A 24,304-nucleotide genomic window follows, 5' to 3' on the forward strand; every position below is an offset into this window, starting at 1 on the left:
GGGCTGACTGTGGAGCATAGTACCGTATCTTCGATAGTATGCCTACAGTCTTGGAAATTTTCTTAGAAATTTGTTGTATATGTGTATGAAATTTGAGTCTATTATCAAGGTGGATTCCTAAGAATTTTCCCTCTGTTAGCTATTTTCTCTAGCTGGCACTCAGTTGAACTGGTGCTCCCACAAGGTACTAAGTGGTCCCTGATCTTTTTCGTAGTGTACACACCGAGTGCCCAGACCCATTCTTTTATGTCTAGGTGACTCAGGCCTATCACAACAAATTTGAAGGAATGAAAAAACGTTGACCTATGTTTGGAACCCACCACACGTGAACGTATATCTACGTGTGGACAGTTTAAGGGCTAAACATCTGCCAATCCATGAAATATTACTGCTAAAACCATTAATTGCATGTTTTTATTATGTCCAACTTCAAGATTATTATTTTTATAAACCTGCACCTTGATTACCTCGCATTAGTATTAGGCTTAAATAAAGATTTTAATAAAAGTTAACCACTTATCTTGTCTAGATTTAAGGAGTTATTATGCACTAGGATTCGTCTGCCCGAAATGCCCCAGCTTGATAGTGGCTTTCCTTGTGCTTAGTACAGGTTACAATTTTGGCTTGCTAAGAAATTAATTTTTTTTTCTTTTTAAAGGAATGAGTCCATGGGAGACCAAAGTGCACTCAATCATATCTGATAGGATTAATAAAATATAAATGACTGTGTGAAGTTTATTTGTCTAAGCTAAATTCACATCATATACAAACTTGCTTACTTTAAATGGTGAAAATGCACTTACAAATTTGAAAATATGACTTTTACAGAGGCAAATCACTGTCACCAAAGGACATCATAATAACAGGTAAGCTGACTTTTATTCAGATGTTTTACTTTTAGTAGATTTTTTTGCTTTGCAAATTATTGCAATCAACACTTGCAAATACTCGTAGAAAGAAGTGGGTGTGCATCGTATCTATGCTGAGGTGAAGGTCGTGCTAATGGGTACACAGAGATGTTACCCAGTAGAAAATATCAGGTCCATGAATCGTTGAGGTTCGAGCCACTGGGGGATGGAGGGGATGTATTTTGTTGCCTAGCTATGAGCAGGAAAATATCCATGTAAATTCAGTTGCTGAAAGTATCTTAATTTTGTCCTATAGCATCCTATATACAAATAGCTGCTTTATTTTCTTTTATTAAATTTGGTGTCCCCTCATGCTATGCATGAATGTTTTGGTGAATGACATGCACAATGCTGATAGGTATCCTGCAAGTGTTTTTATTTTCCTTGCAGCCTAGTGTGTCTCCTATGTATTGTTTGCCACCACTTGCACAGAAAATAACCTTGACTTTGCCATTGGTGTTGCTTTCCTGGATGCCATTCTGGTTATGTATCATATATATCGTGTCATTACGATTTCTTGAGTCATGTTGACGGCAGTGAAGGGACTTGAGCTAGAGTTCGTCACGGCCACGCTAGCTGGAGATTCGTCTGTAAAAACTTGCATTTGTGGTCACCATGGTGCCTGTGCTAACCTTCCTATGGTGTAGAAATATACCTAGTTGGATGAATCTTATTGTGGCTAACGCGACGGGCTGGAGTTTTGAGACTATGACCGCGGGTTCAATCCCGGCCGGGGGTATGGTTTGTTTGCAATCGTGTCATTACAATTTCTTGAGTCATATATCTACGTTCGTTTGTGTAGTGCTCCGAACATAGATCTACTTTTTTTTTTTTTACACAAGAACGCATGTATGGACTGCTACACTGGCATGACTGTCAATTGTGTTTCCTTTAGAAAAAAAATGAGACATCTTGCAGTATTATGTGAGGAGAGTATTTTCTGGATTCCGTTGTCTGCAATTCTGGAGGAAGTAGAAAATTTAGGAAGAATACAATTAGAACTAAGTAAATAACCTTGTTATAATAGAGAAATGTATAAAATTACAGCCTCTCCTCACTCAATGATGGAGTTCCGTTCACAAGACCACATTGTTAAACGAATTTGTCACTAAGCGAGGAGCATGCTAGAAGGGTAGTGAGCGTGTCAACCATCTTTGATGTTTTTTTAACATCACCTTCCCACCATTTATAACATTTCTGGTATATTTTTAAATGTTTATTCAGTAGTGTACTCTATATTGAAAGAAACAGAATAGAGGAAATCAGCTCTAATATACATTATTTAGGTATGAATACTGATCAGAGCGCCTGTCATATGTCCGAGGCATCAGTAAACGAGTATGTCACTAAGTGAGGAAAGGCTGTATTTTTGCTCATCAGTTTCCAGTATACTTCAAACTAAAGTTGGTGTTCTAGTTTGATGACTTGAATGTCCATGAAAAGAAGTTTTCTTACTTTTCCAGTCACAAATGGAATACGTAGATAGTTCCACTATATTCAGGATATTTTTCAAATTTTCTAGAATGAAGCACCTTGATATAACCATGAGGACATTATCCGAGTAACAGTCAAGGGATGGTTGATGGGATGATGCTGAAGAAATTTTCAGCTCCAAAAGATTCCAAGTAACAAAACAGCCACTTTATGATCTGTTGAAAAAAATTATTGAAAGAGAAGTACTGTAATTAAAATTGTTGCCGAGTTCAGTGAGGTTCATAAAAGCAAGACATGGGAGTGGTAGGTCCATATATGGGGTAATTATCCAGTGTAGTAATTCTATGTTTTTTCTATATGGTCTTGGGTGAGGAGTGAAGTGATTTCATGGCTGGGCAATTTCCATACATTTGTCAAAACTGTTAAAGTAAATGACTGCTGGTTGTATCTATTCTAAGGATCTCAAGAGAATCAACAAAAATGTCTCGACTCTCCACCCAAGTAATGTTGACCAAGCCATATACTTCCTACATAAATACTACACCAGATAGGAATCTACAACTCCACATTCAGTTTTTACTGATTTCACTGAATGCAGTAACAATTTTCATTATTATTTCGATAAAGTATTCTACAAACAAAAATTTAGCACTGGTAAGGGATCACCCATCACTCAGTCTTATACAATTTTTACACATTGTCCCTTGAAGATAAATGCTTATTCAGCATAATTTCAATGATCATGGCTATATTGTGTCTGACATCATGATTACACCAAAATGCTTCATAATAGCCTGAATATGGTGAAATTATCCAGTTTACAACTGATGAACTCTCCTATTTCAGGGCATCCAGACCATCAAATTAGAACTACATACATGTACTTTCAAACTACACTGGAAATCTAATAAATATTATTTTGTGCAGTCTTTTCTAATCATGACTCATGAAATAATGACACGACTGCAAACAGACCATACTATGGGCAGAGATTGAACTCATGGTGAGCGAGTCATAAAATTCCAGGCCAGCATGTAAGATACTGGGTCAGCTGGCTACAATAAGATTCATTCAACTAGGTATATTTATACACCACAGAGGTTAGCACAGGTCCCACAGTGACCACAAATGCAAGTTTATACAGATGAATCTCATGACAATGTGGCCATGATGAACTCTAGCTCTAGTCCCCTCAAAGCCATCATTGTGGCAATTGCAACGACAATTGCAAACAGTAAAATCTCAAAGCCGTCATGACAGCAGCTTTGAGGGGACTATATCCAGAGTTTGTCACAGCCACGCTGGTGGGAGATTAATCTGTAAAAACTTGCATTTGTTGTCACAGTGGGGGCTGGGCTAACCTCTCTATGGTGTATGAATATCCCTAGTTGGATGAATTTTTATTGTAGCCAGCTGGTCCAGTGCCTTATGCACTGGCCTGGAGTTTTACGACTCATTTGCCATTAGTTCAGTTCCCACCTGTGGTATGGTTTCTTTTCTAATCATGACAGGAAAATGAAATGCAGAATCCTCATTAGATTCTTTCCAAGACACCATAGATTTTTGCAGCCCTGACCTGAATTACTTAAAAAGAACATTAATGAAATTTTCCCAGTACTTTTCTCATTCGATCAGAAGATACTCTCCATACCTAACAGACTTGTAGATAAATGGTTCAGAGAACTAAGCTAATAAATTAGACACATGTAATACTTGGGTATCTTGTGGAAACGTTTTGTCATACAGTGGCTTTGTCAGTCCAATACAAAGATGGTGAAGATTAGGAGTTTGAAGTAATCAGTCCAATTTGTATTCTTAATAAGACTGATGGACTAATTATGTGGATTTCAGGCTGAGGGACTGATTGCCACAAACTCCTAATCTTCAACATTCTTCTTGGACTGATGAGGCCACTCTGTGGCAAAACATTTCCATAGTAAAGGTACCGAAGTGTTGTGCATGTGTCGAATTTATCAACCTAACAGACTTCTCATATTTCCTACAGTAAGCACAGACTTTCAAATGGTACCAATGTAGCAGCCCTCATAACCAAAACCATACAAATCATAACCAGAACAGGATTCGGTAAGCAAACTAACACCAGTGTTGGGACTATGCCATTCTTTATATGGAAAGAGAAACTATACATAGAAATATCAAAACCAGGACATAAGATCAGTAATACACTTGTAGGACCCACACTAACAATGCTTTTTTTTTATCCAAGATATTCACACCTTAGGTCACCATACTCATAAAGGTGACAGAACAAAGTTGTGATGTCTAGTAGTACATAGTAGTCATTTGTACCCTGTACACCCAAGTTGCTTTTAGTATAGCAAAACTATTAGCAGTATATTGCACCAGTCCCCCTTTGACTTTTTTGGGTTATTCTAAGTTCTTGACACACATGCTATGCATGATAATCTATACTCGCCTACTTGTGGTTGCAGGGGTCGACACTCAGCTCCTGGCCCTGCCTCTTCACTGACCGCTACTGGGTCCTCTCTCTCCCTGCTCCAGGAGTTTTATCACACCTCGTCTTAAAACTATGTATGGTTCCTGCCTCCACTACATCACTTGCCAGACTATTCCACTTCCTGACAACTCTATGTAACTGTATTTGTGTATACCTGAATAAACTTACTGCAGCAGCTCATACTATATGAACAACCCAGGCACAAGACCCACATTTCTCCCCATCATTTTCTTCAAACTTCATTGAATTTTTATCAGGCAACATCTCTGCCTACCATTGTTAACATGACCTTCACCTCTACATGGATCTGTCCCACACAGATTAATGCTCCTTTTAGGAGTATTAATACTCCTAAATGTTCCACGCATTTACAGTTCTGTTTGAAATCCGGTATGTACTTACATGAGAACACTTACACCTTCTATTAATACTCCTGAAAGGAGTATTAATAGAAGGTGCATTTATAACAAAGCAGCTCTGCTTAGAGAAAAATAATTTTCAAACAAAAGCTTGTTCTACATGTATCTTTGTTCATATACCATGATACAGTACAATTATTTTGAAAAGTGTTAAGCCCCATATGGCAAACTGTCCATCATTCACCACTACAGTCACCTGTTAAAACCAGCAGCAACTGGTGACCTAAAACACATCCAGGCTTAGCAATTTCTGTTATATATATAAATATTAATTTTGATTTATTTTTGAAGGAATATGCTAACTTCATTTGATGTATTATTTAATTGCTGATTTTGAAATATTCTGTTAAACATCAGCAATATTCAGCAAGGCCAAGACCCAGAAGCCTAAAAAAAAAAGATGCCACAAGTTTAAACAATGGATGACCTGGCAATCATTTATTTTCACTTAAGGTACACTAGTATTCAGTCTAATTATCACAGTTTCTTCATTTTAGGGAAGCCCATGTGTGCAAAAAATTTAATTTTAATTCATCAGTATGTGTGAACTCAACAGATTAAGCTAATTTCAATAACTTAGCTGTGATGAAACACCCATTATGTTTAGGGAACAAAAAATAAAAGTTCCATATAAAAATGACCAAGAAAGCTTAACTATGTACAGTATCATATTTGCATCCTGTCCATTATTATAAAAAATGAAGCACTAAATTTGCATCTTGTCAAATATACTGGACATTTTATATGCATTAAAAATTTAACAATAAACATCTCAAATAATATATCTAGCTCCTCCATGTTGATACCCCAGGTGATGGCTGATACAACTGAGCATGTCCAGGCATGCTTAACAACTAATGTTTTTGATAACCTTCAAAGTCAAATTTAATCATTCTGCTCACATTAATATTACTTCCCAACTTGTTGCACATTCACTGTTTTGGCAGTAACAGTATTTAATGCAGTGTACATAAAATATTATTAGGAGAATTTTTAAACAAAAATGCTATTTTGTGACAAACGGTATTGTAAAACTGACCTCTTGGTGTTACTCGAAAAGCATTTCATTCTTTAGTATATTCATTGTTTCACACAGTATATAATTAACAAGCTAATTTGCAACACCTGATAGGTATTGGATATGTAAAATAGTTATTTGTGGCATTCAAATAAAAATGATATTCTCTAGTCTGCTTAACTTGCTAAATATTAAAAATTCAACTTCTAATTTGCATCGATTCATGAATGTAATGCCAATATGAGAAATAATATTAACATATTATCATTAATAATATCAGCAACATAAAGTATCACAGGATTCCAAAATAGGTAGGCTTCCATACATAGCCAATTATCAAATACAGACACGAGTTACCCTAGTACCTTGGTTTCTTTACCCTTAAATAATGCATAGAGAATAGTTTAAATAATACACACACACACACACATATATATATATATATATATGTATGTATGTATGTTATAGTTATAGGTAGTTATCACATTTGTAGACGCAAGATCTTAGTGTGTAAATTATTACCATTAAAGGGAATGTATGTACAACATTTGGAAATCACAAAATTCTATAAGCTGAGGCACGGCAGCAACAAAGTTTTAATGTTGGTGAATAGGAGACCATACAACATAGCATGTACAGTATCAACATAAGTATTAAATACAATTTTACAGAATGATTAAGGACATGAAAGGATTTAAATAATGTTTGGCAAATAAATATTGACTTTTTACTTATTATGACATAATATCATAAGCAAACCATACAGATATGTTATTTCTTCATATTAAAAGTTAATGAAATTAAGCCATTGACTTTAAAAGAAATCCATATACAGTATTAAAAAATGAATGTAGTTTACAAGTGTTTTAATGTTTCAGACAATTAGCAAAGCTGTCACTGGTGAAACTTGCACCAGTAAACCAATGCATGTCTATGAAACTAAAAGAAAAAAATTGAAAAACAGTAATTTGTCAAATACAGAGCTTATTGGTATGATTGTTTTTTACTTTAATAATTGCTTCAGTTTTTCTTGGTACACTCACTGTTTTACAGTTAATCTCAAGTTTTATCAAATAATACCAAGACAAATATTCATAGTTTCACTACCCGTTGCTTAATTTAGATACATTCAATTTACCTACAACCATAAAATGCTGTGAAAACTAAAATTTTTAGAAATTAAATATTTAAAAAAAGTTTAAAAAAAAAATGAATTTGATATACTACATGTTTAAATAGACGGAAGATGAACTTCTGTATGCATTTCATAAACCTAATTATTTTTATAAAAATACACAATAAATATTTATGTACTAAATATCTTTTTCTTGTTTGTACATGATTGTCTTATTTTCAGTAGTCACAGTACCGTGACGAACATAACTACATAATCATGACACTTGCTACAGTTAAACTGTAGATCTAATGTTATATACACATGTATACTCTCATAGTACTGTATTGATAATGCATAACAGGCAATTTGAGAAATAGGACTTGTATTGCACTTTTGTTGAGTGAAAGGCACCTACTTGTCAATGTATTTTATGATTATCATTTAAAGTGCAACATGTACAAGAAAACTAGGAATAACAGGACCTATGTTTTGTCAGATAAATGATGAAGGAGAATTACTTCACTAGAGAGAGTCCAGGTTGCCCGATGTAAGCTTAGATGCGTATAGATTGATTACCTAGAAAAGATAAATACATAATTATTTTACCATAGAATGTTGCTGGTACAGCACCTTGCAATTTTTTATTTACTTTTGGCTTAGCTAAAATCCTAGCACTTACGACATGTACCATTACAGTATTAACCCATAATTAAGCAGCATTCCCAACCTAACACTAACCATAAGACAAACATTGCTCCTCTACTTGCACAATGGTTTGTAATGCAAATATTTAAAACCACTCTACTTACTCTGTAGATGAAAGCATACTGCTCCTTAGTCTGAACAGCACCTGCTCGGTCTCTTCTGATAGAATACACTGTCCTAGGAACATCTACACTGCGTTGGTCCTCAAACTGTCTCATAACAATGTCACATGCCAAAAATGTACCTGTACGGCCAGTTCCTGGGCTGCAATGAAAAATAATCATCTCAGATACAGAAAATAGATAGCCAGCAGAAAATATAATGTACTCTACACCAAAATTTTACAATGGACACAGAACATTTTTCCTTTGAGATACAGTAATAACAGTTTACTCAAACTATTGAAGCACAGACACTGTACATACCAAAATATACAAGACTGAAATATTTTAATACCCTAAAAGTTTTGCTAAATGGAATCAATCCTGTTAAAAGAAAAAAAATGGTTGCTATCATGATCATTTATCATTGCAAAAAGTTTAGTGCCCCAGATGTTCAGGTAAAAGAGAGAGATCAATACAAGGAGAAGTACAAGTTTGAGTATGTATATCAAAGTCCCAGTATTTAGGACATCTAGAGGAAAAGGGGGTAAAAATTTAAATCCCCTAAAATCAATGGATGAGGTAAAGATGAATTTAGGTACTGTAGGGAATCTAAAGATATGGGTTGAGAAAGAAAGAGGTGAAAAGAGCAGTATACCAACAGGGCGCGGGACAGGCACTTCAAGTCAGTACCTGACCAGCCAGGCTGTGGTTCGTACGTCAGTATGTGTGGCCAGCAGTAACAGCCTGGTTTATCAGGCACTGATCCACAACAAGGTCTGGTCACAGACTAGGCTGCGGAGTATATTTTCAGGTATATTTCAGAAGACTGGGAGATCAGCACCTGGAAATTTCCCCAATATCCACCAATATTCCAGTGTATAATAAATATTTCTTAAATAAAATATGTATTTCAGTCACACTGCATGATCCAAGAAACGTACCTCCATATCTTACACCCATCAAACTCAATACATGCAAAAGGAATAGTGCACGGTGGTCACAAAAATTTTAATGCAGTAAAATAGACATCAAAATATATGTATGTATATAAAAGAATTTTACAAGGGTTCTGAGAGTCAAGTCACAGTATAAAACCTCTCACACAATGTAACAAAATTTCACTTTTATTGGGTTCCTGGGAAATAAGCATCATTTCCAAATTCTTCATAACTAAACAAATGTTAAAAAAGCAATTTGCATCCCAAAGCTTTGCTTTTGTGGTCAGGACACTTCTGGAACACTTTCAAGAAAGACTGATATAAAACTATTATGTTCTAGGGTTTTGCTTGGCAAATATAAAAACAGGGGCTCACAAACCAGCATTCAGTTCAGCTCTGGCTACCTTAGAAAATACATCAGAAGTGGAACAGCTTCAGGAGGCTGCAATCATTCTCAAGATGCATTCTGCTACATATGTGGTCAATTCATGAAGACATGAGCAATGAAGTTCTCTGTAAGAGCATCTAAAAAAATGTGTGAAGCTTACAAAGCATATTTTGGCATGCTAGTTGGGGGACCAAGACAAGACCTGGGCACCTCATGTTGCTTGTGAGCATTGTAAGAAAACATTGGAAGGTAAGAAAGTCATTAATTATATGAAGGGTAAAATCTTGAATAGGAGCATTTTTTTAAATGAAATGCATGTAACAAACTAATTCTTTTGTTATTTTACAGGATGGTATGTAGTAGAAAAAAAAAAGAGCCATGAAGTTTGCTGTTCCTAGAATGTGGCGTGAACCCACTGATCACTTGACCAACTGCTACTTCTGCCTGGTGGATCCTTCCAAATGCTGAACTGGGAAAAATACACCTGCTATTTCTTATCCAGACCTTCTCTCTTCTATTGCACCAGTACCACACAGTGCTGATCTTCCTGTACCTACACTGCCAAAAAGAAGTCATCCATCAGAAGAAAGCAGCAAATCAGAAAATGAAGAGCACAGTGAACAAGACTATGATCTCATTGATGCAGCTGTTGGGAGCAATCCTTACTACTCAAACCAAACAGACCTCAATGACCTTATCAGAGATCTAGGTCTGACAAAGTCAAATGCTGAGCCTTTGATTCCAAGGCTCAAGGAGTGGGACTAGGTGGATGAAAATGTGCAAGTGGCTAGCTAAAGAAAATGTCACCAACATTTCTCAAGTTTCTTCACTAATGAAGACAGGTTGTGCTACTGTGATGATGTGTCAGGCCTGTTTGATGCAAATGGAATTGCTTGCAATCCAGATGAGTGGAGAGACTTCATTGACAGCTCCTCTAGAAGCCTAAAAGCTGTACTTCTGTACAATAGGAACAAGTATCCATCACTTCCCTTGGATCATTCAGTGCATCTTAAGGAGGACTACAACTATGTCAAGCTTCTACTGGAAGCTTTGAACTATGATAGGTATGGCTGGGAGATTATTGGAAACTTCAAAATGGTGGCATTTTTTATGGGACTCCAAGAAGGTTTTACCAAGTTTCCATGTTATCTCTGTCATTGGGATATAGACAGAGCAGCACAATACCAGAGGAAGCACTGGCCTCAAAGGACTGAGTTCTCAGCAAGAAGACATAATATCAAACACAAGCCATAGGTGGATCTTCAAAAGGTTCTGTTCCCTCCATTACACATCAAACTAGGGCTAATGAAACAGTTTGTTACAGTTCTTGACTGAGTCTGCAGCTTTCAAGTATCTTCAAGACTTCTTACCCAGGCTATCAGAGGCAAAGGTGAAGGCTGGCATCTTCACTGGACTACAAGTCGGGAAAATCATGGAGTGCTCAAGATTTCCAAAGAAGCTCACAGAGAAGGAAAAAGAAGCCTGGGAGAGTTTTGTTGCTGTAGCACAGAGCTTTCTGGGTGGCCCGGTGGCCTGGTGGCTAAAGCTCCCGCTTCACACACGGAGGGCCCGGGTTCGATTCCCGGCGGGTGGAAACATTTCGACACGTTTCCTTACACCTATTGTCCTGTTCACCTAGCAGCAAATAGGTACCTGGGTGTTAGACGACTGGTGTGGGTCGCATCCTGGGGGACAAGATTGAGGACCCCAATGGAAATAAGTTAGACAGTCCTCGATGACGCACTGACTTTCTTGGGTTATCCTGGGTGGCTAACCCTCCGGGGTTAAAAATCCGAACGAAATCTTATCTTATCTTAACAAAGCTGACAATTATTTGGAACTTGTTAGGTAAGACACATATGCAACAGTTAAAGATACCTAACTGTTGCGTATGTGTCTTACCTAACAACCTGTCGGTATTTTATACCATTTTAATATGTGGAACTTGTTGAGACCATGGTAAAAAGCTAAGGTCAGATGGGCTGTAGGATGTCCCTTAAGGTCCATATCCTTGATCTTGATGCTCATCTTGACAATTTCAAGGATAATATGGGAGTATACTCAAAGAAGCAAGGGGAGTGCTTCCACCAAGATATAATGGACTTTGAACACAGATATCAGGGATCTTATAATGAAAACATGATGGGAGACTACATTTGGGGGCTTAAACGGGAAAGTGATTTGTTGCATGCACGCAAATCTAGAAAAACTGCTCATTTTTAACTTTGTAAGTATGTTTCAGAAAGTTTAAAATAAACTGTGTAAATTTTATTTTATGCAAATTTTATTATATGTTTTTGTTTTACATCCAAAACTAGCAAAAAAATATTGAAATTTAGCCACTTTTAGTCAAAAATTCATCCTGTAAGCCACAAAAGCAAAGTTTAAAAGGAATAATTGACATTTTTTATTGATTTACATTAAAAGGAGTTGGAAAATAACACTTGCCAGGAACAAAAATTGTGTTACATAGTGTATAATTTTTCCAGAATAATTAAATTAAACTCACCTGCAATGTACAAGTATAGGTCCCTTGGCTCTGAGCTTTTTACGTGTCCTCCTCACATCAAGAATAAAAGATATAAATGCTGTCTCTTCATTAGGAACGCCTGATGCTGGCCATCCAGTAAACCACATATGGGCCACCTCACGGACTAAGTTATTCTCCAGGTTCTTGAGTTGAACGTTTGAAACCACAAATTTTTCTCTCATATCTCTAGATTTGAGGGTCACCTGAGAATGATTATTTATTAAAATAAAAGATTTTAGTACTTAGTCTACATCCTAAATCCCTAGACATTGATGAAAAATGTTGTACAGTGGAACCTCATTTTTCAGCCATAATTAGTTCCTGAAGGTTGGACTAAATTCAAAACTGCCTAAATTCGAAGCAATATTTCCCATAAGAACTAATGTAAATACAATTAATCCATTCCAGACACCCAAAAATATTCACGAAAAATACATTTTTTAAAGATTATAGTTTTACATACACAAAACAATGAGAAATGAAATAAATAAGCATTTAAATCATTATTACATACCTTTATTGAAGACTTTTGTTAGATTATGACTTGTGGAGAGAGGGAGGACTGATTGTTCGGAAGGGGGAATCCCCCTCCATAAGGACTTCAGGTATCAAAGCCCTCTCTTGGGTTACTTCCCTCACTCCCTGCCCATGGTGGCTTACTTCACCGTCGCACTTAATAAACAAGCCAGATCAGCTTGCATAATTTGTTCTTTCTTTGCCAGGATAGAAGTGAATGTTTATTTGTTTTTGTCATACATCCCATAGTGACTTATTTCACAGTTGCACTTAATAAAAAAAAAACTACCAAAAACAATGGATTTAAAGGAAATGTTTGGATAAATGCGAGGAGTATATGCTCACTCACCAACAGATTAAGGGAGACTGACTCACCTACACGTGGCATTCCAGGCTGATGCATCTAATGCAGCCAATATACAAGGCAACAGCCGAAATATGGAGCAAAATTTCCACCGAAAAACTGGGCTAAATATGAATTGGCCGATAAACATGGTGGCCAAAAAACGAGGTTCCACTGTACTGCTTTATGCAAGTGTAGATAAAAGTACTATATTCAGTTTTGTTTAACAGTTGCACAGTTAACCTTCATTAAAAATAAATGTAAAATTTAGTCTAGGAAAATATGTACAGTAGGACCTCCATATCTGCAGGAGATATGTTCCAAGCACCTGCTGTGGATACCAAAAACGTAGATAGTAGCAAACGCTACATATAAGTCCTATACATACATACTGTAAAGTTAAATTGATAAATTATGCACAGTAAGTGAAGAATTATCAATTTTTAACTGATGGGAAGCACTTCACAGCTTCTCTTAGGCTTTGAAGAACTGCTAGCTTCTCTACTTTTGTGCTTTGGGGCATTATTATGCTAAATTAAGAGTTATTTTTGGGCCACAGTGAACCGTTGATACTGAATCAGTGGATACGGGGGTTCTACTGTATAATATTTATCAATATATATAAAATTAAGGTAAACTAACCTGTACATAACATGAAATATAAAATGCTGTGCTGCTTTGTTTTACATATAGACCTGTTGGGTTATATCTTATCTGTGCAAACATCTGCTTTGTTGTACAATTTGATGACTTGGTTCACTGTCTGTTCCAAAACTATGAGACTTTTAGATCTTGACCTTTAGCCTTGATAAATTTGTAGATGTTCAGTTCCTTATGCCCAGTGGAAAACATGATGTTCAGTGGTGACAAATTCCAACTGCTGCTCAGTTATGTAAAAAAATGAGAAACTCAAAAGGGTCACTGTATTCAAAGCTCAGGAAGACTGCCTAATATAACACAAGGAACATGTGAAAGACCTGGGTTTAATTATGTCAGATGACCTATCATTAAGAGAACACAAGACAAATGTTGCACAAGCTAGAGGTGACAGGATGGATAATAACTTTCAAAACAAGAGAAATATTTCCAAATGAGATACACCTGTATGAGAAAATTAAATCTATATTAAAAGACAAGAACACCAATAAAATATCCTTCTTGAAAGACATGTCAGCCTGGTATGACAGCTGGGAAAATAAAATGGGCGAGTTGGACAAAGCTGTCTTGGAAGACAGTGCTCCTGAGGGTGTTAGTGATGTCCTGGAGGACAGTGCACCAAAAGGAGATAGGGGCCCTAGTGATGAAACAGGTAAAGACAATGCTATTCAATTTACAGAGGTACAAAATAGCAATACTGCTGGAAATGGAATGAAAGGGGATGATGCCTCAGGAAATAGTGTTGACACATTACCATCCATATCCAACACATAACAAAAGTATTCAAAACGGTTGGGATCCTCTCTAACATATGTTACTATGTGCCACAATCAGCCCTACTCACACTATGCTAATCACTCATCTATCCCTACCTCACCTATGCTATTTGTGCCTGGGGATCAGCAGCAGCAACCCACAAAAAGCCGCAGTAAGAAGTATCATGCAATCCAATGCTAGGCAACCCCCTCCCCCCACTCTTCAAAGACTTAAACTTACTCACTGTACAGAACTTTCATACCTACTACTGTGCAACCTACATTTACAAAACCATAAATTCCAATGTTAACCCTGAACTAAAACACTTTCTTGAAAGTTGTGACAGGACCCATAGACAAAATACCAGACACAAAACTCTCCGACATTTCCTGTGTCCAGCTAAATCTATGCATAAATTCAATGTACATAAAAGGGCCTAAAATCTAGAACTCCCTGCCTGAAAACTCTAGAACTACAGACTCGACCACCATTTTCAAAACAACTTAAAAAATATCTTATCTCCCTAACACACCCCACCATCAGCTAACTATATCAAAACCACCTATTCTCTTATTCATTTCATGCACACATCCAAAACAAGAGAGATTTACTCTCAATATCTGTGATTCCCCTTAATATACAATTACACTCACCCAAATGACTGCAAACATAAATTTCCTAATATAGCTACTGCCTAATAAATCTTAAGTTAGCCCTAAGTTTGCCTAAGAAACTCTCCCAATATAGGGGCTTTAATAGAAACAGTGTATCATGCCAAGACTTACCATTTCCCTCACTAAATTTACTAATTGTAATACTGTTATATGTTTTGTACTACCTCATTATTAAAAATCTAATTAATTACTTCAGTTACCTAGTATGCAATAAGATACATATTAAAATATACTGCTCCATAACCTGTGTCATACAGAGTAAGAATTAGGATTAGTCTACCCGAAATGCCTAGACATACTAGAAGCTTCCTTGTAATTAATATTGTATAATATGTAAACCATACATTGTAAGCTTTGCAAGGCAATGAACATTTATTACTATTATTATTAGTAGTAGTAGTATCATTATAAAATTACATCTTGCTACTGGGAGCTTTCAACTTGAGATGCCTAAAATGGAGGAGTGTAGCAAATAATATTTTAGCACTTATCACCCCAGGAGGCAGCTCAGATGAAAATTCGCACACACGAACTACTAAATCTCTGCACCAAATTCATGTTAAACCAGCAAATATTAGAGCCTATGAGACTAGAAAATATGCTGGACCTCATCTTCTTTAACAACGATAATCTGATATGTAATATAACCATATCAGATCGTAACATAATAGAGGTACAGACATGTATGCACCAGGCTCCTGAAGTCATGAAGGTGTCTTCACAAAATTCAACCTCAATAACAAAAACATACAATGGGAAAAAGTCAACCATGTCCTAAATGAAAACCTGGGAAGAGATCCTAAACAACACAGCTCCAAACCTTTGCCTTGAAAAAATAAACTCTGTGGTTCTTGAGATCTGCTGAAGGCACATTCCATTATGAAAAAAAAAAGAGAAGATGTAAACTAGAAAGAGAGAGATGCTCCCTATACAGATGAAGGTAAAGAGTCACAGAGCTGCTGAGAGGGGCCAGTATATCTGAAATACGAAGGGAGGCATTGGTCAATGAAATTGCAAATATCAAACTTAAGCTGAAGGAAACCTACAGGAGACATGAATCGCAGGAAAAACTAAAAGCCATAAAGGAAATTGAAAAAAACGAAAATACTACTTCTCTTATGCCAATTCTAAGGAAAAAAACACCATCCAGCATTGGGCCCCTGCTTAGGCAAGATGGGACATATACAGATGACAGCCAAGAAATGAGTAAGAGCCAAGTAATGAGTGAGATACTAAAGTCCCAATACTGCTCAGTGTTCAGCGAGCTGCTACCCAGACTAAGGGTCGACAATCGAAATGAATTCTTTGTGAACGAAACCCAAAATTTGGTAATCTCAAAAATCTCAGATATTACCTTAATACCACAAGATTGTGAAAAGGCAATAAATGACATGCCATGCACTCTGCCCCAGGCCCAGACTCATGGAGCTCTGTGTTCATCAAGAATTGCAAGAAGCCCCTGTTGTGTGCCATCAGCATTCTATGGAGAGGGAGCATGGACACAGGGGTCATCCGACACTCACTAAAAACAAGAGACATAGCCCCACTCTACAAAATTGACAGTAAAGCAATTGCAAAGAACTACAGACCGTTAGCACTAACCTCCCATATCATAAAAATCTTTGAAAGGGCTCTAAGAAGCAAGATCGCCAACCACCTAGATACCCATCAATTACACAACCCAGGGCAACATGGGTTTACAGCAGGTCAATTCTGCCTGTCCCAGCCACTGAACCACTATGACAAGATCCTGGATACTGTAGAGGATACACAAAATACAGATGCAGTACACACAGACTTTGCGAAAGCTTTCGACAAGTGTGTCCATGGTGTAATAGCACACAAAATGCATGATAAAGGAACAACAGAAAAAGTTGGTAGATGGATCTATAACTTCCTGACAAATAGAACAAAAAGAGGAATAGTGAACAGAGTAAAGTTTGAGGCAGCTACAGTGTAAAGCTCTGTTCCACAAGACACAGTACTAACTCCCATTCTATTCCTCATCCTCATATCTGACAAAGACATATGTAAACCATAGCTCCATTTCTACCTTTGTGGATGACACCTGAATGAAGTTCAATGAAGAGAGATTTCAACTACTCAGATATGGAAAACTTTAGGAAAATAAAACTGTATCAGGATATATGACAAATTCTAACCATACAATAGAGCAAAAAAAGTAATGTGAAAGGCCTGGGAGTGATAATGTCAGAGGATCTTGCCTTCAAAGACCACAATGTATCTACTGCATCTGCTAGGAAAATAATAGTATGGATAATGAGAACCTTTAAAACTAGGGACCCCAAGCCCACGATGACTCTCTTGAAATTGCTTGCTCTCTAGGCTGTAATACTGCTGTACACTGACTGCCCCCTTCAAGGCAGGTGAAATTGCTGACCTGGAGAGTGTACAAAGAACTCTGATGGCACACACAAGTATGATAAGGCACCTAAATTTCTGGAAGCGGTTGAAGTCCCTTGATTTGTATTCCCTGGAATGCAGGCAAGAGAGATACACTTTCAAAATCCTAGATGGATTAGTACCAAACTTGCACAAGAAAATCACTTCCTATGAAAGCAAAAGACTTGGGAAAAGATCCAACATTCCCCCAATGAAAAGCAGGGGTGCCATGAGTACTCAGAGACAACACAATAAGTGTCCAGGGCCCAAGACTGTTCAACTGCCTCCCAGCATATATGAGGGGGATTACCAATAGACCCCTGGCTATCTTTAAGAAAGCACTAGACAGGCAAAGTCAGTACCTGACCAGCCGGGCTGCAGTTCATATGTCAGTTTGTGTGCTGCTAGCAGTAACAGCCTGGTTGATAAGACCCTGATCCACCACAAGGCCTGGTCTCAGACCGAGCCACAGGGGCATTGACCCCCAAAACCTTCTCCAGGTATACTGTTCATATCTTTTGTCCCCTTAGCCTAAAGAAGCTGAATACAGAAGCATACAAGGTATGTATGATACAAATATCACTGAGAAAACCCAGAAGATCAGATAGAGAGAGAGCATAGGAGATGGTACAGAAGAAAACAAGTTACCAAACTGCTTAAAAACGCAAATATGCTGCAACAGAGGAAAGATAGTCTTAGCTGAGAGATCAGTGAATTAGAGCAAAAACTTAGGTCATATCTAACACAAGAAGTGCAAAGGGAACAAAGGGTCATACAGGATACTGCAAGAAACCCATCATATTTCTATTCCTATGCAAAATCCAAGCTAAGAATGCCTGTGGAATTAGACCATTATTGAGAAGAGATTCATATACTGACAATGAACAGGAAAAAAAGAGTGAAATCCTAAAAGAACAGCGAGTCGGTGTTCAGCAACCCACTAAATGACAGCAAGGCAGAAAATGCAGTAGTATTTTTCACTCCAGCAGAAGACCACACAGATCAACTAACTGACATTAGTATAAATCCTACAGATTTCAATAAAGCAATGGATAACATGCCCACTCACTCAGCACCTACACCAGATTCATGGAATGCTCTATTTATAAAGAAGTGCAAAGTACCATTAGCATGAGCCCTCAGTATTCTTTGGAGAAAGAGCTTAGATCTAGGTGAAACACCTGAGGCCTTAAAGAGTCCAGACATAGCTCCTTTGCATAAGGGAGGTAGAAGAGCACAAGCTAAAATTTGCACACCAGTAGCCCTAGCTTCTCACATCATAAAAATCTTCGAAAGAGCGATGAGACAGCAGATTACAAAGTTCATGAACCAGCATAACCTGAACCAGCATGGTTTTAGAGCAGGACGATCATGCCTGTCACAGCTGCTGAACCATTATGACAGAATTACAGAGGCGTTGGAAGATAACCAAAACACAGATGTGATTTACACAGATTTTGCAAGGCGTTTCACAAATGCGATTATGGAGTGATATCATAACAGACATAGATAAAAATACCCAGCACACTTTTGTATCATCATTTGCAGATGACACTAAAATAAGCATGAAAGTCATTATGGTAAAGGACACTGAAAAATTACAGGAAGACATAAGCAGGGTTTTCTAGTGGGCACTGGAGAACAACATAACGTTCATTGCTGATAAGTTCCAGCTACTTAGGTATGGAAAGAATGAAGAAGTCAAAAGGAACACTATATACAAAACTTAAGAGGGTCACCAAACAGAACAAAAGGAACACGTAAAAGACCTGGGAACAATTATGTCAGTTGACCTTTCTTTTAAAGACCATAACAAGACAAAGAACATGACAGCCAGGAAGATTACGGGGTGGGTATTGAGAACTTTCAAAACAAGAGAAATAATGCAGATGGTGACACACTTCAAATCACTAGTGCTCCCTCATTTATAATATTGCTCAGTGCTGACAGCCCCGTTCAAAGCATGAGAAATATCAGAGCCGAAACAAATACAGATATCGTTTACAGCTCACACTGAGCCAGTAAAGCATCTAAATTACTGGGAATGCCTTCAAGTCTTGAACATGTAATCATTGGAGTGGAGGAGAGAGAGATACATGATAATACATACCTGGAAAGTACTCGAGGGCCTGGTCCCAAATCTGCACACTGCTATAACAACATACTGGAGCGACAGATATGGGAGGAAGTGTAAAACAAACCCAGTAAGGAGAAGGGGTGCAGTGGGGACAAAAAAAGGAACACTGTATCAACATCCAGGGTCCCAGACTATTCAACATTTTACCAGAGGATATCAGAAACACGGCTGGAACAAGCGTACAAGCCTTCAAGAGGAAACTGGACAAGCATCTGCACCAGGTGCTAGATCAACCAGGCTGTGAGGGATATGTAGAGCAGCAGGCCTCCAGCAGCAACAGCTTGATTGACCAGGCAAGCACCAGACGAGTCTAGCCCATGGCCAGGCTCCAAGAGTAGTGAAATTCTCGAAACTCTTCAAAGATAAAGGTACATCTTGCCAAGAGTACTGTTCAGCATTAGTGGCTCTATTCGAGGCAGTTAAGATATTCTAGATTTATTTATTTATTTATTTATTTATTTATAATTTGAGCACACTTACAGAGGTACAAAACAGATACAGAAACTGTTTACTGCTTGCAGTAGCAATAAAGCATTTAAACTACTGAATATGTACTATGAAGCAGAGGAGAGAGAGAGGCACATGATAATATGGAACAAACAAAACAGCCTAGTCCCAAACCTACACACTACTATGACAATACACTGGAGTAAAAGATATTGGAAGTAGAGTAAAATAAATCCAGTTAGAAATAGGGGTTCCAGGGGCACAATATGAGAACACTGTATCAACATCCCTGGGCCTCTACTAATCAATGTACTACCAAAAAATGTAAAAATTGCTGAATGAACATTGGTAAAAATCTTCAGGAGGAAGCCATTTCACTATATCAAATGCCAGATAAACCAGGCTGTGATAGATGTGGCAGTTGAACAGTCTCGGGCCCCTGACACTTATTGTATGGTCTCTTAACGTGCTATTGACACCCCTGCTTTTCATTGGGGGGATGTTGCATCGTCTGCCAAGTCTTTTGCTTTCGTAGTGAGTGATTTTCGTGTGCAAGTCCGGTACTAGTCCCTCTAGGATTTTCCAGGTGTATATAATCATGTATCTCTCCCGCCTGCGTTCCAGGGAATACAGGTTCAGGAACCTCAAGCGCTCCCAGTAATTGAGGTGTTTTATCTCCGTTATGCGTGCCGTGAAGGTTCTCTGTACATTTTCTAGGTCAGCAATTTCACCTGCCTTGAAAGGTGCTGTTAGTGTGCAGCAATAATCCAGCCTAGATAGAACAAGTGACCTGAAGAGTGTCATCATGGGCTTGGCCTCCCTAGTTTTGAAGGTTCTCATTATCCATCCTGTCATTTTTCTAGCAGATGCGATTGATACAATGTTATGGTCCTTGAAGGTGAGATCCTCCGACATGATCACTCCAAGATCTTTGACGTTGGTGTTTCGCTCTATTTTGTGGCCAGAATTTGTTTTGTACTCTGATGAAGATTTAATTTCCTCGTGTTTACCATATCTGAGTAATTGAAATTTCTCATCCTTGGGCTGTTGGAGTAAGAACTCTCAAAACCAGTCGCAGGTTGATCACTGTGGCTCGCTGTATCTTTGGCTCACTATGACTTATTTTCAGATCACTGTCCATATCCCTTATGGCATTCTCCTTTGTGCATGGTGTCCACGTTCCTAATTGTAATAATGTTGGTAGAATTACCGATAATATGTAATAGGCTCACTCTGAGCCTATATATACCCTGTGTGTCCATGTACTGTTTGTAACGGCTTGACAAAGCTCCTGGAGAGCGAAACATTGCCACAATAAAATGTCACATTAGTTGCACTTGTGTCCTTTTACTTTACATGTTCCTTTATATTCCACATCCTTTATGTTCCATGTCCATGTCCTTCATGCCCTTGTCCTTTATGAAAACCTACAGGGATTAAACACTTTCAATTCTATCAATGCTAAGGGGCTGAGCACCTTCAGGAACTACAGATTCCAAGTTTTGGATTTTCCTACACATTATATTTAAATTTTAAAATTTCTTATCCTGAAACAAGGTGGGTTTGGAAAGCTAGTTGCATAACTTCCTTATGTACCCCATGCCAAACCTGAAGATTAGTGGTTAGTTTAGTTTAATATTTTATGCACCCCATATCCAACCTGTGGGCAATACTCAAAAGATTAGAGGCATATAATGGGTCCAGGGACTGGGCCACAAAATTTTGATAACTAAACAAGGTACAGTGGTAATGAACCATTTACATATTTATATCTGATTATGATCACAATGAGTTATTTATGCAAACATGAATGAGGTCACAAAAATATTACAAAAATATTCTTTTATATTTTAACAAGAAATGTTTGCAAGAAAAAAAAGTTTAAGTGGTTATGCATTATTTATAGTGGGCAAAGTCAGGGTATTTTTCCAGAAAGGTTGGAAATTTCTTGAACATTTCTGAGTTAGTTGTCACTGAATTCATTAATTTTATTGCATTCCAATTCATAAGGATGGAAGGTGTAACAATTGTTCATCTGGCAAAGCTTACATTCAGTTTGGTCTACATTATCTGGTAGGAGAAAGTTAACCTCCCAGAGATACTGATAACACACAAATAACCCACACATATAGAAGAAAGAAGCTTATGTTGTTTTGGTCTGTCTTAGACCCAGTCAGAGCCAGGCAGTAGTGGCATCCAGAAGTCTGCTTATTTTGTTAGATGCACCATGGACATGATTAGTGGAAGACACCTAAATAATAGTCATTCAATAAATAATTCATAATTGTACATAAATTACTGCAAATAGAAACTCACCTGGAAATCTCCATATAATCTGTGGCAATCTAGTGTTTCTGATGGTGGCAGGTAGTCTGCACACTTGTCAATCCCTTTCTCTACAAAATCCGTAAGCATCACTACCACCTTTGTTTCTTGCTCCCAAATCATTCTCCAAAAGTCTGCTACAGTGTCATCCAAAGGAGCCTGTGTTTGGTAATAATTAGAAAAATGTCAGAATGAAGTATAATTTTCTTAATTCTTGGACAAATCATTATTAAGGATTAAGGATTTTATTTCTTTGCATAGTTTACAACATGTAATTACAATTTTGATTTACTAAGTATATACAAAGAAAGCTACTCTATCATGCCAGGGCATTTTGGGCAGACTAAACCTAATGCATAACAGACTACTTAATACTAGGCATATACGTACAGTGATACCTCTCATATCTGACCTATATGGTCTGATACCAGTTAGGAAACACCGGGTTTCCGGATAAGTGAGGGAGGAAAAATGCGCATCCGTGTCATCATGTTGCCATCCATACCCAGTGGGCTCGATACGGCTTATGCTGTCAGTGGCCCTGAAACCCAACAGACGATCCATACCCAGTCATATCGCCATCGGCGATAGCGTTGTAGGTTTAAAAAAATGAGTCCAACGTCGTCTGGCGGTTTGACCAGACACTCTGGGCTCGAATAACAGCCTCCTGGATTTCATGGACCACAGGACCATAACTTTTCAAATGGGCTGTGGGCAGTGGATGCTCCAAATACTCCAAAAGTGTTTCAACACCTGCCCTTGCTGCTGAAATTTTTGGTCTTGGAAGCATTGGATCTTCGTCGTCGTTGTCACTTTTGGAATGTTCCGGGTGCAACGCTGATTTTGCAATCTCTGCATCCATCAGAGATTGCACACAAGGGTTGTCTTTGTCACACTCTAGCCAGTCCTGCACACCATCTTCTGTAGTTTTTTTCCCCAGGCTTGGACCAGCCAGCATGCACATGCAACAATATTTCCCTCTTTTTTTTCTAGAGTAAGCACATTTCTGGCCATTTTTGGTGCCATACTCAAGATAGCTTGGACAAACACAGCTGTAAGAAAGCTAAAAGGAGGAGTGGAACCCCCACAAAGGCCACAAACTCGCTTCCAGACTGCACCGCCATTATGCGCACCTATTTAGTTAGGAGACAATAGCAGGACTGAGAACAGTAGGTGGCGAAGGGTTCAGCTCCTAGTGGCCAAATGGTACACTAAAAGTGTGCACGAAGTTTGATTCAGCCTTCTGCTGTATCCAAACAGCCGTTTCGATGTTTTGGAAATAATTTTAGAATTCTGCCGTTTTCCAGGACCTGTTCAGATATTGGCGAGGTTAGGATAATGGCAAACCAGATATACGAGGTATTACTGTATAACATAGTTGGTTTGAATTGAACATCGGTTTTCATATTTCAACAGAGGTAGGTAGTGGTTTAGCAGTAACTGAATTTATAATTGAGATGAATTGATTAACAGGTTACAGTATTATGTTTTGGCACATTTTACATAATGAGATTGGAGTTTTTGAGTTGTTGGTGATAATACAGTATATAGTATTTGTGTGGTTAATTTTGGGAGATGAAGTGATTTCTAAGCAAAGCCTTAAATTGGTGTGCAGGCAGGGCCCCTTTTGTATGTTCAGGCAATGAATTCCAGATCTTAGGGCCCTGTATGTGCATAGCATTTTTGCTTAGGAAGAGATGGACATAAGGGATATCAAAGAGTGTTTTGTATCTTGTATTATGCAAGTGCATTCTCCTGTAGTTCTCAAGAAGGAGTTTGAGAGGAGGGTTAATATTGGAGAATAGTGTTCTGTGTATGTAGTAGGCACAATAATATGAGTGAGCATTTTGTATGTTAAGCAGGTTCAAGCTCTTAAATAGTTGTGTGGTGTGTTGCCTGGTGCAGGAGTTTGTAATCAATCTCACAGCAGCTTTTTGTTGGATTATTAAAGGTTTAAGATGATTTGCTGTGGTTGACCCCCATGCACAAATACCATAGGTGATTAC

At 37.8% G+C, this 24,304-nt stretch overlaps 1 protein-coding gene across 9 annotated transcripts in view; it reads right to left on the reverse strand.

Moving 5' to 3' along the window:
- Positions 1–721: 721 nt before the first annotated feature.
- LOC128693776 (uncharacterized) overlaps positions 722–24,304 on the reverse strand; it is a 204,135-nt gene continuing 180,552 nt past the window's right edge. For 8 of the 9 annotated variants that reach the window (XM_053783629.2, XM_053783628.2, XM_053783626.2 and 5 more), the window contains 4 exons: positions 22,290–22,457; positions 12,020–12,243; positions 8,185–8,344; positions 722–7,951 (listed from right to left, as the gene is read on the reverse strand). In XM_053783629.2, the coding sequence (XP_053639604.1) occupies positions 7,898–7,951; positions 8,185–8,344; positions 12,020–12,243; positions 22,290–22,457 (606 nt within the window). In that variant the 3' untranslated portion in view covers positions 722–7,897. The remainder of the gene's footprint in view (positions 7,952–8,184; positions 8,345–12,019; positions 12,244–22,289; positions 22,458–24,304) is intronic. The other variant, XR_011392762.1, reaches the window with a different exon arrangement.

The sequence above is a fragment of the Cherax quadricarinatus genome, chromosome 34 (assembly GCF_038502225.1).
Source record: "Cherax quadricarinatus isolate ZL_2023a chromosome 34, ASM3850222v1, whole genome shotgun sequence".
NCBI classification, from domain to species: Eukaryota; Metazoa; Arthropoda; class Malacostraca; order Decapoda; family Parastacidae; genus Cherax; species Cherax quadricarinatus.